Raw genomic sequence first — 14,494 nt, 5'->3', positions numbered from 1 at the left:
TATGTCTAACATTTTCTCTTCTTTGTTCCACGTACATTAAAAATGGTGACAAACCAGGGCGAGGCAGCAGAACAAACAGAACTTTTAAAAAGACACACTTTGAGCTATGGTCTCATTGTGTGTTTCTTTTTAAAACACAAACTTCGTGGAGATTTCATATTGATACCATCTGGATGCTATTTGGCCTTAAGTGGCCTCATTTTGAGCAGAGATAGCTGTGTCTCTCTTATCACATGATGTACTGTCTGCTTCTTATCAGGGTCTTCCACTTGTCTAAAGGTTGGCATAGCAAATAGCCTCCCCCTTCTTCCTGACTGCTCAGAACATTCACTTTTTTTAACAGTATACCTTTAGCCATCATCCTACAACTGCAAATGTGAAATAAATATTTAAATTAGTTTATCTAAAATTATTTGGTCGGGTTGACAAATGCTTTTATTTCTACCTTCTCACACATTTCTGTTATGTGTCTGAATTAACAGCGTCTATTAGTGTCCTATATCGAGGAGCGTCTGCGTTCACTGGAAGAGGCGCGTGGCGCTCTCCAGACAGAGATTCAGGAGAACGTGGCCCGCGGGGAGGAACTGGAGGTGCTGGTCCGTGAGCGCTGTCAGCCCGTGGAGCTGGAGAGATACAACTTGTTCATAGGAGACCTGGAGAGGGTGGTCAGCCTGCTGTTGTGCCTCTCTGCTCGGCTGGCCAGGGTGCAGAACGCCCTGAGCACCGTGGACCAGCACACAGATGCTGAGGAGAAGGTGAGGGACGAAAAACCTTTTTTGTTCAGCCCCAGACAAATTACATAATTAATAAGTAAGTAATGCACTTGCATTCAATGACCCTCCAAAATCTGAGATTTCTGCACAAAAAAAACAAAAACGATTGACATAATCCTTTTCATGACATAATTTTTGCCTTTATTTGTTTATTTCTTTTTTCTGACCTACAAGCGCAGTGCTTTTAGCCACCAGTTCTCAAAATATGATTCACATCTTGCATAACACAAGCTATAAATCTCTGTCCAAAATTGTATAAATCTAATTTAAATATGTCAGTGCTGCCCCTTGTTTTTTTGTCTTCTCTCACAGTGAAAAGCACTGATATCGTGAATGAATGTGAGGCCTTCTCTGACTGATATTTGGGGTTAAAGTTCAGCTGAATCAGTTAAATAAGGCGTGATAAAAATCTACTGATGCTGTGCTCTCATGCACCGCCATGTGCTCTGAGTATTATGATCCCATTTACGCTCCTGTCTCTTACCCCTGATGCTGTTCACAGATACACATTAATACATGCGAGTGAAAGCATATTGTCAGCAAGTGCTCCTGGGGGAATATAAAGCCATGTAAGATCTCAAGATTCACTGCTGCTCATTTTAAGCTTATGGCCAAAAGAGGACCATGAGTGTTAGAAGTGGCTGGCTGCTCCCATGCCCTCAGCTATACTCTCCTTCTGTTTACTTTGGATCAGCAAACATGCCACTTGGGAAAAGTTGAAGGGCGACTTTAATGGAGTCAAGGTTTCTCACTGTGTGGAATTCAAAGTATGTTGTCAGGTTTATCTGAGTTTAATTGGCCATTTTTTAGCTTATCTGTGTTTGAACCAGAACATTTATCAGACGTTTTAAGATTATTTTTTGTGTACTTTAGTTTGATAGGGCTGCACTTAAAGTGTTTGTTTCCAGATGGTTTGATATATCGAGAAGTAATTACATGAGTGTCAGTGTGCATCTGAGTTTGCTACCAGCCATTCAAATATGTTTACTGTCAGTCATTTAGATCTTTATTTCAAATACAATTTTATTTACCTCCTGTTGAATTAATACAAGTCTCTAAGATCATCATGAGCAGTGTCACAGGATCTGACTTAAGCTCTATGCCATGCTTTGTTTTCCCTCTGAATATCCTGTTTGATTATGCGTTCCAGTATTTTCAGCATCAATTTATGTTTGCATGGATGCATTAGATTTCTAGATTTATCCCTGAAAGGGCTCTTTGTTGGTTTGTCTATCTGTAAAAGCCCGGCTGAGCGTGCTGCATACTGAGGGCTTGTTTGAGGCTCATTTGTTTTCTTGCTGTTATCAGCAACACCGGTATTTACACTGACTCACCGAAACTCCAGCCCGGTTTCGATGACATTTGTATCTACCCTGCCCTCTGTTGACATAAGGAAACACTGCACCTCCCGACCTGTGGCTGTTTGCAACATGATCGCACTGTACAACTTTCACAGCTTGAGTGACACATTAGCTTCCAGTTTAAACACAAAATATAACGCAAAAATGTGACACTTGTGTTTTAAAAATAAAGCTTTTACTATGATTAATTTTCAGATTTTCTATTAGACAGCTTGATATTCTGTCCTTATATAACCATGGTACATATTATATTCAGAATAAGGTTGAAATTTCAGTAACAGACCTAATATTTCTTTATTGGGTATGATTCATCCTCTTTTCATCTCTCTCCATCTTTCCACTCAGCAATCTCTGGACAGTCGGCATCGTCTGCTGTGCAAACAGAGGGAGGACGCCAAAGATCTGAAGGATAACCTGGACCGAAGAGAGAACCTGGTCTCCACCTTCCTGTCGCGCCAGCTGTCCGTCGAACAGCTGCAGGACTACAGGCGTTTCGTCCAGACCAAGGCCTCGCTGCTCATCCGGCAGAAGGACCTGGAAGAGAAGCAGAGGCTGGGAGAGGAGCAGCTGGAGGCTCTTTCCAACAGCCTGAATCTGTGAGAGGAGGAGAGGCGACTAAAGCCCCAGATTTCTCCTTTGGTTCTTTACTCGCCTCGAAAGAGGATGTGTAGAGAGTTTTGTCTGTCCTTTGCTGGCTCAGTTTGCCACATACACACACAGGACATGGATTATAAATGGTCCTGCAGATATCCCTAATCCTTTGCACCGTGTCGTGACTTTCTTTTGACCTTTAGAAGAGTTTGACAGGGCTACGGTGGAACCCATAATGCCGTTCTGCTCTCCTCTCATAACTATAGGCTGCACATGATATGAGCAACTGTTAAGACTGAAGCTCGTTGCCTTTCTGTCATCAACCGAGGGTACCCAGAAGGCTCACCCACTTTCCGCCCAACGCCGTTCTCAGTCTGCACAGTCTGCAGGGTGAAGACTCATCTCCTCGTGTTGTACGTTTCCTTTGACTTTCAACAGAACACCGAACTTTTTCTGTTTTTCTGTGTGCCTTGTTATTGGTGTTGCTGTGGAACATTTTCCATTAGAGCTGCTGTGTGGAAACTTTGCGTCCCCTGCTAGCAATCCAGTAACTGTCCTTTTTTTTTTTTTTTTTTTTCATAAAGATGGTAGTGCTACAGCCCAGTATCTGCACCTCTGGAAACCTATCATAAGCTTTAAGATTGTATTGTGACCAGTGAGAGGGTTTAAGTGAGAGAGAGTGGTCTTAGAGGGCGCGGTGTACTGTATCATGTCAGTAAAATGTACAATAGTTGTAGTAGATTTAATCTTTTTTTTTTTAATGTTCTTATTTTTAAATGTGTTTCAAATGACGGCACTAAAAACCAAAAAAGGTGAATGAAAAAAAAGCACTTTGTAATGATACATAAATGCACATTTCTTCAAATCAGATTTGTTTTCAAAATTATTTCAACTCAGAGCCTTACTCCATCCAGTCAAATATTTTTATTTTGCTTATTTTGTTTGTTTTGTCATTTTAAACAGGAATGTTGGCATTATGTTTTGTAAAAGGTACATGAGCACACCCGGCAACATTATGGATTGTGTACAAATACTTTTCCAACTAATTTCATACTTCATGTTATCATGTTTTGATGATTTTGTGCTGGAACAGTTCCTCATTCGGAGGTGCTAAACCTCTTTAAAGCAGATTATAAACCAGTAACAATTATATCACTGGGTATTTTCTCCCAATGTCCCTTTGTCGCGGAAGTGGCGTGATACTTGAAATACTTTTTTTTTGTGTTTTTTTTAATAAGAGGAAAGTCCACAATCTTCACTTCAGGTGACTTAAATTAATTTTCTGTTCACTACCTCCACAGCAAAAACCCCTTTTAGACACATGTAACCTATTTAAATACACACATTAGTGTCTAGCTAAAAAGCTCTTCTGGATAGCCCTGAATAAAAACACACTCTTGAATCAAAGTACTTTCCCCACAAAAGAATCTCACATTTTTAAACTGCATCTGTTTTTCCTCGTTAATATTTGTAATTAGTTTTGATAGTTGTATTAATTTCTTTTGTACTGGATTTTTAACCAGACACATCGGAGAGTTGTTTAAGATTCATGTGAGCTGTTGCTCGACATCATAATATGTGCAGCGAGCGTGTGCGTGTGTGTGTGTCGGTGAGATTGTGGATGCCTTAAATTTGTGTGCGTTGAGGTTGAGTTGTTGAACAGAAAGATAGAACTCCTCTCGGTGTTTCCTGTGTTAGTTTTCAACTGAAGTCATAAAATGATCAAAATGTTTAACTGATCTCGTGCGTGTGGGCTCTCGTGTATGTTATGATATTTATGTAATAATGACCACAAAGAGGCAGAGCATCACTAGCAGCCTCCAGATACAAAATAATAATTTATTGACTAACACAAAATGTCAAACAAGTAAACAACTAAAAGTGTGTTTTCCTCAGAAAGAGGAAACTGTTCTACCCTTGAGGATATTTTCATGGTTGTTTTTTTTTTTTCTAAGCAGTTCCACCACCTCCGCCACCACCCCTAAAACATTTCTCTGGAGATTTACGACTCTGTCCCTCTCAGTTTGCTAAACAAATGTATGTTTGTTTTGGCCTTTGTGCTGACGCAGGGCTGAGGGGTTAGAAAGGCTCTCGTGTTGTTCCCTGCAGCCTGCTGGAATTCCTAAAGAATGCAAAAGACCAACATTTTGGAGAAAGAGAAGACTGGGGGAGAAAGCGAGGAAAATACTCCCACAAAGGAACAGCACATGGATAAATACTCATTTTAGTTGTTGCTGTGTGTGCAAACAACAAACAATTGTCAACAACAGAGGTCACAGAAAAGGGGGCCTGTTTTTGAAGTAGGATTATATTTGTTTAGTTGGGGGATTTTGTTTCAAGTAGTGGAGGCGCGTGACATTGATACGAACAGAATCTGTTTGAAACCCAAGAAAGAAAGACATATTTCAGTGAGTCCCAGCTGGTGGGATGACGGCAGAGACATTTCTAAATCCACTTTTTCCTGCTGTATTTCACAACTGTTTTCTGTTGAGAGTTTGAGTTGTGTTTTTGTGCCTGTTTGGAGTTGTAAATTCCATGATGTTTGTAATATTGTGAATAAATTAAGCTCTCCCTCTCCTCCTAATGTCTCTTCTTTAGTAGTCTAAAGGGTATTTTTGTCCAAATGAGAAACACTCGCTAGGAGTAGTAAAAAGATGCACACACACACACACACACACGTCCACACGTTCATGTCCAACCTGAACAGTATCAAATAATTGATACAGGAGAATCACATCACAAGTGTAAGACACGACAAACTGTACATAGAAATACAAATACAAGCTACATGAAATATTTTTAGGAAAAGTGATTTATTTTTGGTAATAATACTGCAGGAGTGTGAGAACAGTGAAGTTTAGATGTTTTGTCACATTATTTCATTTTGTTTTATGAAAAATTGTTATGTTCTGCCTCACTTTGGCTTGATTAAGGTAGGTCTGAAGTTCCCTCAGTAGTTGAGGCTGTCCAGGTTTGGTTATTCATCACTGCCCTCTGTAGGCACATCCACACACTGCCTCTGGGAATCCAGTAATTTACTGTGACTGAACTGTCATGGCAGACAGGGCACCGGTGCAATCAGTTTCCTCTCTCTACATTTCAATTTCAATTTTCAGTTGAAACACTCTGTGGAAGCTTAATCAGCTGTGGTGGGAAAACAAACATCTTTAAAAAACATGTTTTAATAAACATTGTACACATACAGGCCGATGTAGATCACAGAAAAAATTCCTTTCAGTCAGCAGCCTGTGCCTTCCATCTCTCTTGTCTCTTTCACGCTGCTCTGCCCTTGTTTGTCCAACCTCGCAGTGGAAGGCCGTCCAGTTTTGTTTGTCAATGACAACAAATGCTTATTAAAAGAATGAACAGAATGGGCTGCGAAAAGAAAAGTGGATTTCATGTTGGCAAGTGGGAGAGGAAAACCCCAGGAGGGAAATGAGAGACACCAGACAGTACTTAGCAAAGTAAAAAACAAAACAAAAACAAAACACTTTTAATCATATTGTCACTGAAGGCAGCGGGGACATAAAACACGACTCAGGGAATTCTATACAAGTAAGATCTTTGTGAGACACTAACTGCATGGTAATTAGGTTTAGTGCAGTTGCAAAGACAATGTAAGTGATGTGGCATTTGGTGTGTGTACACTGCAGACAACAAACAGGAGGGAAGGGAATGAACAGTGCAGCAGCAGTTCTGTCACACTGCTGGATAATGAGGAGCTTTGCTGCTGATAATCACCGACTGTGTCCTTCTGTCTCAACAGTGAGGCAGGGAAACAGAAAATGGTGGATGAAACATAAACTTCAGTAGGGAATCTATACCGGCAAGGGGCAAAAAGTGTGATTTTTTCATTGTTACATGTCATTAAATAACAGTGTTATACTGGTCATAATGTACAGTGTCTGCAGGAGCTCAGGAGTGTTATTTATCATGGCGGGTGACTCAGTCATTACTCTGCCAGGTGCTCAGATTAGTGGCTTCAGAGCTCACATTTCAGCCTGAACCCTGAACTCTCCGCCCGCGGGAATGTCAGCACACACCTTCAGTCTCCTCCTCCAACCTTCTCATTACACAGCCCAGTTATGAAGTCTAACAAAGTCAAAAAATGCAGATTGTAAAGCTGTACTGGTTTTGTACCACCGTGATTTATTACTTCTTCGTTACAGCAGATGTTTCTGTTTGCTCTGATTAAGCTAATTTAAGGCCTGTTTATAGCTCACACACACACACACACACACACATACACATACACAGAGGATAATAGTTTACAATGACAATGAATTCCAGACCATCCTCATTACACTCAGGTATTTTGATATAATAGAAGTGTTATTTAAATGATGTTTTACTCTTAAGGTCATAGTCAGTGGTGGTGTTGTACGGGACTCCTGGATTTACTGGATTTAAACCCTTTGGGTTTAAACACTCAGAGAGTGACACAGTAACAAACACACACAAAAAAAAAACAATACAGTTTAATGGAATAATTCAAAATGTCCTTGTCTGCTTTCTTCCCAAGAATTAGATAATAAGACTGATACGACTCACATGTCTGTGTGTTCAGTACCGAGCTGAAGCCAGGAGGCAGTTAGCTTAGCGTAGCATGAAGACTGAACACAGGCTCTGTCCATAAGCTAAACAATCCAGCATCAACACATATAAATGGACCAGTTTCAAAAGAATTATCTCCCCTATTAGAACATTAGTAGAACTGTAGTAACTGTTAATTTTTAATAGTGTAATTAAACATTATGGTGTTTCTGTCTTTCATCCAGAGGATTTGAATATTGTTTCTAACACATCCAGACCATGTGTTGGCCTTTTTCCTCACAGCAGCAGCAGAAAAGAACATTTGCTTAATAAAACCCTGCAGCTTGGAGATGAAACACTGTCTTGACGTAAAGACGATGTATGCTGCTGGGGAAGTGAAATCATGAGACAAAAAAAAAACACAGAGAGAGATGACTCAAGGCAGGGGGAACAGATGAGCAGTGGCCGAATGAGGCTGCATGTAGCTGTTCGGGCCCACCGGGGCCGGCGATGCTGATAACACACAGTTTCAGCCACACGTGCAGACACTTGCAAACACACACACTCATCCCCAGACAGCTGCTTATCTGGCTGAATCACAGCTGTCTCAGCAAGCCAGAAAATGGATCCAAGCCACATTTCAGAGGCGTTTTGGCATGTACAGGGAGTGTAATGATTTATGAGACATCTGAACACACCTTTATGAATAACACACCCTCTACCTTTTCTTGTAAAATTTCTTGTAATTTAATGAAATCCAGTGTTTGTTTTCTTCTAGGGCATTTTAGTGGATGTTTGCTTCTCTTTAATGCGTCACAGAGTTTAATATTTAATCTGTCATAAAGTGAAGCGATGAAGAGCCAAGTCCTCTAAATCCTCCTCAGAGGCACAAACATTTCACAGATTTTTACTCTTATTTATTAATTTTATTCAGTTGCTGCTACAGGTTTGATTCATCCATAAGTCAACACATCCTCACTTTTCAGTTTGTGCACGTGGAAATCAAGACTATGACCACTTCACCACTCTCAGTTCAGTTCTTACTCAGAGATGAAAACACAGAGGAGAACAAGTCAGGTCTTGATCTGTTGGTAAAATGTCTTTGTTGCAGATACACATTCTTGTCAGTACCTATCAATTTTTCATCAAAAATAGATTGAGAAAGGATATTTTGAAGAGAACACATTTAACAATCAAGTTATCCATGAATAGATGCATCTCAAATCATTTAAAATACCAAGAAATGGAAATATATTGCACAACTAAACAGGTAATGGAAGCTCAGTGATTTAATATAAATAGCCTCAATTGTGCTGCTCCCACAGGAGACAACAAGCGATGATTAATAAGACGACTCACAGGAACCACTGTAATTTTTTCCGAGTCATGTTTGATTCACACCTGGAAACACAATCTTAAGATCCAGCACAAACAGGTGACGTTAAAAAACTTAAAATCTACTAACTCAGAGTCTATGAATCAGCTCGTCATTTGACGGCATCATCAGTTCAAGTCTTCATGATTTGTTTTCCAGTTGTCCGACGTCTGTTTTTGCAGATGCTGTTTTTATGTAACAAAATGATTTAAATAGTTCTGCTGGATTATCAGTCTCCCCACTGTTATCACCACTGATAGGAACGGAGTGATTATTTTTCAGTTTCTCTCATTGTTGCAGAAGGCCCAAAAATCACAGGACTGTCAGTCAGATTCTCTGAAGGTTCTTGTTGCGTTTTCACACTATTCTCACATGAAAATAGGACAAAAAAAATGAGTTCTTACTTCACATAAAAGCATCTGATATGACTCTTTGTCTGAAGCTGCTGCTGCTGCTGCTGTTGTCCTCTCTTTCCTCACCGGGGTCGTCGCTCAGGGAGTACAGTCCTGGCCTCTGCTTGTGCTTCTTCTTGTGGCCTGTCACATGTGGCTGGAAGAGACGGCTTATTGAATGGAGGCCCTTGGACAGATCTGGGAACAGGTCCAGCTCTTCTTTCTCCGGCAGGGCCCTGTCCTGAGCCTGCCTCGCTGTGGGTCCCCCCAGCATCTCTCTCACAGTCCCAGAAACGCCTTGGCGCAGATAGTGGTAGGGCTTCTTCCCGCAGTTGTCCCTGATGCTTACATTGGCCCCATACTCCCCCACCAGCATGGCCATGAAATACTCCTGGTTGTGCAAGGCGGCAATGTGCAATGGAGTGTATCCACCGTGTGTTTTTACATTAATGTCAATATCAACTCCCCCTTTCCTTGATAAGTCAATAATCTTCACAAGCATTTCACTGTTTCCACACTTGGCTGCCCAGTGCAGAGCGGTGAACCCTGACATGAAGTCCCTCTTCTCAGCCAGCTGGCTGTCTCTCAGCAGCAGGCCGTAAACCTGGCTCCAGTGGCCAGCGGCACACTTGACCAGCCATTCATGCTCTGAGTGCTCCAGGGGAACCGTGGAGGGAATCCTTGTGTCTTTGTGCTCCTCAGATGCCTTGGTGCTCTTCACAGCCCTCCTCAGCTGGGGTGAGCTGATGCTGCTGTCTGTCTCCACAGAAGGGGGTCTTCTCTTGTTCCTGGAGGCATCTAGTTTTGGACTTTCAGGGGGATCATCCGGGTCCACCTTCAGTTTGTGGATCTCCACCCTGGTGGAGCTGGGTGGCATTCTCAGAGGCAAGGCATAAGGTTTGCTTTGGATGGTGGTGGGCTCATTTACCACACCCCTTCTTGAGTAGTTATCACCAGTCGTGTCCTGCTGCTGGATCTCAAAATTCAACATCCTTTTAACCTTAACATTAGAATATTTGCTCCTCTGCAGTGCCAGCTGTATAGGAGACAGTAATTCACTTGGATTCTCATTACTTTCACTTGTCTGTTCTTGATCAAGTTCAGAAGCAGCTGATCTCTGCCCTCCTGCATCCGCACAGCTCTCGGTCTCCTCACCCCGCGCAGGTGGGCGCTGCTGCTCACCTGTCAGAGGAATCTCTCCCTTGTCAGTCTTCTCCGCTCGGCTCTCCGCTGACTGGACACTCTCCAGCAAATGCTGATACATTTTCTTGATGACAACATACCGGACACCGTCGATTTCTTTGACGAAGGCGACGTTGTTGACAAAAGTCTTGAAAAGCTCCCTGTTCCGCTCTTTCTCTGCGGGATCGACGCAGTCTATTGAACCCTTAAACTTAACCACCAAGTCGGACTTCTTCACTCTGCCCCCCTCAGCTACCAGCAAAGACAGGACGGATTCCTGCGTCAAAGTCATTGTTAAAACTATAGGATTTGGGCGGATTAAAGTTCAAACCTCTAACTCCAGCAGCCGCCCTATGTCCTGTTGCACCTTTGTTCTGGTGTTTATGCGGTAGCCTCCACCTGGCCGCTCAGTTCTCTCCTCCCCACCTGGAGGGCTCGTTTTCCGGGAAAGGTGCAGACGTGGATACTATTTGAATAATATATGCAGATATTTCCCTACAGGCAAAGTGGCTATAAGCGCAAAAACAGTTTTGAATTGTAAGATAAATTATGTTCTGACTTATGTAAACTGGTCGTCCTGGATCTGTTTTTCTTTTCTTTTATGTAGGCGAAATAAGAAATAATTTCAAGTGTAAATGTTATATTGCATTCCTATACTCAGACTTTTATACTCTATGTTATCAGGTTCACATGAGGAGTTATGGTCATAAGATAATTTGCCAATAATCATAATAATACTGCAACTTCTTCCACCATGACTAAAAGTATTACACTATAATATCTGCTCTCTTGTGACACACACACATACATATGTAAGAAATGAATAATTGATTATAAAATGTGTGTAAAATGCACAATCATATTAAAGCATTATAGAATACGTTTCTTTGGCCTGGCTATCTGTAGCTTTATTCAGTTTAGTAATCCAGGGTTACCACTAGACTACTGTGCTTAACTATGCAAAAGCTATCTGTGCCTTTGGGTGTTTGTTCTCTTTCCCCCTATTTTTTACGTGTGTACATGAGAGTTTATTTCTGATAGGTCTAGTATTAAGTGAAATGATCTGTCTTTGTTCCCTTGTTTGAGCTTTCAATAAAATGTTTATTGAAAACAAGTATGTGTTATCAATATCATTATCAGCACCAAAACCCGGTACAACTGGTCAGACCATAAAACACACACATATACATAGTTTATGTGTTAAATATAAACTGAATGCAAAAAGCTGCAAAAAGTCCGAGTCCTCCAGGGCACCAAGGCTATGTGCACTTCCAAACTGTACAATACACACAATGCGGTAACACTGCTTTTTTATAATTCAAGTAAATTAGAAACAATATTAACCATAAAATGTCTCGTTCTGATTGGCCGAGTCGCGTTGTAGTAAAATCAATCTGTGACCTCATTAATTCATTTAAATATGAATACTCTATCTTGAAAAGGACACATCCATAGTTGGCTACACTTCAGCGATTATTATGTACTGTAGCATCTCCACCGTTGACACACATATTTCTCCCCCAACCCCCCACCGTCGCTCTTCGGTGCTGCTCGCTCCTGTCCTGGCTTGCAGCGTGTGTAGCATGACATTCCTAGACTGAATGGGAGTTCCTGAGAAGTGGCCATATTGGAACCTTTCTGTTCCACCCAAAGATGTCACCAGAGCGTCAAGATAAATCACCCCCTTCTTTTACGTACGTACGTAGAAACGTTGAACGTTTAAACCGCATGGTAACGTTTCACAGTGACTTTAAACGCCCCCAAATTCAGAATATGTCAACCGTCGTCCGGCAAGCATTCCTAATAATTAATGAAAAGGGAAATTTTGTTTGCCGTCTTATTTTCCTACTAGACACAGTTTTAGCTAAAGTAACGGAGTTCTTTTCCCACTCTTATCGACTTCCAACCCAAGTTGAAACGAAAAAAATTAGTCCGAGCAAACGAAGGGGAAGCGTAATAGCAGGGAGTCCTCTTGTCGCCTAGCTAGCTGGTAGCCTCCCCGCCTAGTTACCAGCTCTCCACCGTCATGTGTCTCTCTCCTCCCGTCTCTGTCAGCTCAGCTCAGTCAGTAGTTTGGCAGGCTTGCACGAAGAGACGAGGGCTGCTCCCTTTCGCCTCTGCTCGGTCTGCTCAGCACACCAACACCATACATTCCGCACCATGGCTGCCACGGACGTTGACGTATTTTCGGTAAGTGAAAGCCACGGCGCTCCTTTCCTTTCTGTCCTCCTTTTTGGAAGCGAAAACATTGGCCAAGTGCAGCGGCCACGGGCATACACGGCTGTGATTAGTAAAAGTGTGGGTGTTAGCTGCCGTGTGTGGGTATGTAGCTAACCAAGCCTTCCTCCCCGCTTTTGAAGCCTGGGATGTGGGCTTAGGCGAGATGGTGGAAGTGATTTCTGTGATATATATATTTTTTCATTTTCAGTTAAATTAAAACAGTGCTGCTAATGTTGTCTGACTTAATGTCGGATCTTGTACCATGAATGCGTTGCTGAACATATGGGTGTAGCGCATGGCACCATTAAACTGTTTACTGTTGACGTTATTAGAAATGGTTTAAAACGTAACAATTTCAAGAAATGTACATTACTATATCACATGACAGCAAATACAGAGGTTAGCTAGCAGATAAAAAATGCTATAAAATCCCATATCGTTGCTTTATAGTCTCTGTTGTGCACCACACACTTGAAGACCATATAAGATGTATTAATTGGAGTTTTGTTGTGTAAAACCGCTTGTTTTGAATTAAATAGATGGCACTGCATAATGAGCCTCCCTCCTAACAATGTGTTGACATGTGGTTTCATTTTAACTTCCTATTCAGGAGTGCAATCTTTTTTCTTTTTTTTTTTAAACTAATAATGTTCCTATTACACTTAAGGCCATGTCAGTTTTACCAGCCAGATGCTAAACAGGCTGTGGCTACTTTGCTGATGGCCTGTATTTCTCTACGCAGTACCTTTTGCATATCACAGTAGTAGGTTGGGCGTACTACTTGATGAAACTGGAATGCATCTTGCATTATTTTAATGGTGACAAGCCCTGTTGTCAGTCAGGTGTATCCATGTAGGTTACAGTATGGTGATGCAATACAGGCTGAAGAAAACAATAATAGCATACAGAACATCAGTCAGCTCTTTCTGTCAAGAATTCACAGACAAAGCATGTGTTATGGAAAACCAATATTATAGTGACAAGGCAAATGGACAGGATGAGATTTAAAGAGGGTGATTAACTTTTTGGCAGATGCTTGAAGAGATCCTTGCGGTGGTGAATTGGACAGTAAGCAGCACTGAGCTGCAGGGATAAAAGAGATTAAGAACACACTCCAGGCCACTCCTTCCACTCATTGGTGCAACACATGTCTGTGAAGAAAGGAAAGGATCCGAAGAGAGGATGCAGAGGATACTGCACAGTTGGCATTTTCCTAAATTAGGAACATGTCGAAGAGGGGGTACAGGTTTTAGAAGATATTGCAGACAAGCGATTTCTAAAATGTCTCCTTTGGAATACAAAATTAGGGGATTGATTAATGAGAAAAATGCTGAGAATGCAGTGAAACAGTCCAGTGTTAGGAGCAGCATAGTTGCCTGACTGTCGAACTTCCTGTCTAACTTTCTGAACTAAGTGAGACCATATTGAACAAACTGATATGTGCGCCTGGCAGTTTGTACAAAGGGCACGCTGTTAATTATGTGCAGCTATTGACAGGGATGTGTGGTTGGTTGCATTGGTTGGTCCACGTCAATCCCATCCCATGGAAGCTGTAGCTTTGGGATAACGTTCTAGGCCAGAGCCACATGAGGCAATCAATGCAGCCAACAACGTCTATTGTTTTTTCTCTGACTGATTGCTTTAGAGTGCGTAGCATAAAAAGGATGCTGTTCATTTAAATGGTTATGTAATGAAATGGCCTTTAACATATTTAGCATGTACAGTGCTTACTGACCCTGAAGAATACTGTCTCTCCCATGAGGGCTGCATGCATAAAATTAAATTAGATTCATAAAGTGCTTAAAGGCAAGAGATGTGCAATGATGAATTATAGGAGATGACGCTTGTACTTTAAAAGAGTTGTTTTGCTTGTTTCTGCTTAGTGTGATGTTAACTTGTGAATACATTACTCACATGTAGTATGTGCTCTCTACAGTAATCAGAATCACTCTTCAAACACTTCAAACACTTTCCTTAGCCACTGCTTTTCCCATGTTGTTCATCTGTATGTTGATCAGGTCAGATTGTAGGTCAGGTTTACTTACTGTTGTGTGTCATCAGTGTTGT

At 41.5% G+C, this 14,494-nt stretch overlaps 3 protein-coding genes across 5 annotated transcripts in view; 2 read left to right on the top strand and 1 right to left on the bottom strand.

The window, feature by feature from the left end:
* shroom1 (shroom family member 1) overlaps positions 1-5,302 on the top strand; it is a 32,056-nt gene extending 26,754 nt beyond the window's left edge. For all 3 annotated transcript variants that reach the window (XM_041051566.1, XM_041051564.1, XM_041051565.1), the window contains exons 8-9: positions 483-755; positions 2,480-5,302. In XM_041051566.1, the coding sequence (XP_040907500.1) occupies positions 483-755; positions 2,480-2,734 (528 nt within the window). In that variant the 3' untranslated portion in view covers positions 2,735-5,302. The remainder of the gene's footprint in view (positions 1-482; positions 756-2,479) is intronic.
* Positions 5,303-7,995: 2,693 nt separating this feature from the next.
* LOC121190775 (ankyrin repeat domain-containing protein SOWAHA-like) lies at positions 7,996-10,595 on the bottom strand. Its single transcript, XM_041051771.1, has one exon. It carries the CDS (start codon positions 10,497-10,499, stop codon positions 9,039-9,041), a length of 1,461 nt encoding a protein of 486 aa, XP_040907705.1. The 5' UTR covers positions 10,500-10,595; the 3' UTR covers positions 7,996-9,038.
* A 1,645-nt stretch (positions 10,596-12,240) lies between these two features.
* Positions 12,241-14,494, top strand: part of sept8a (septin 8a) — a 29,763-nt gene continuing 27,509 nt past the window's right edge. Inside the window, exon 1 of the mRNA XM_041050907.1 lies at positions 12,241-12,397. Within this exon, the coding sequence (XP_040906841.1) occupies positions 12,368-12,397 (30 nt within the window). The 5' untranslated portion in view covers positions 12,241-12,367. The remainder of the gene's footprint in view (positions 12,398-14,494) is intronic.

This window comes from Toxotes jaculatrix, chromosome 12, assembly GCF_017976425.1.
Source record: "Toxotes jaculatrix isolate fToxJac2 chromosome 12, fToxJac2.pri, whole genome shotgun sequence".
NCBI classification, from domain to species: Eukaryota; Metazoa; Chordata; class Actinopteri; family Toxotidae; genus Toxotes; species Toxotes jaculatrix.
The sequence above is the reverse complement of the archived record's forward strand: the minus strand, read 5'-3'. Positions and strand labels throughout refer to the sequence as shown.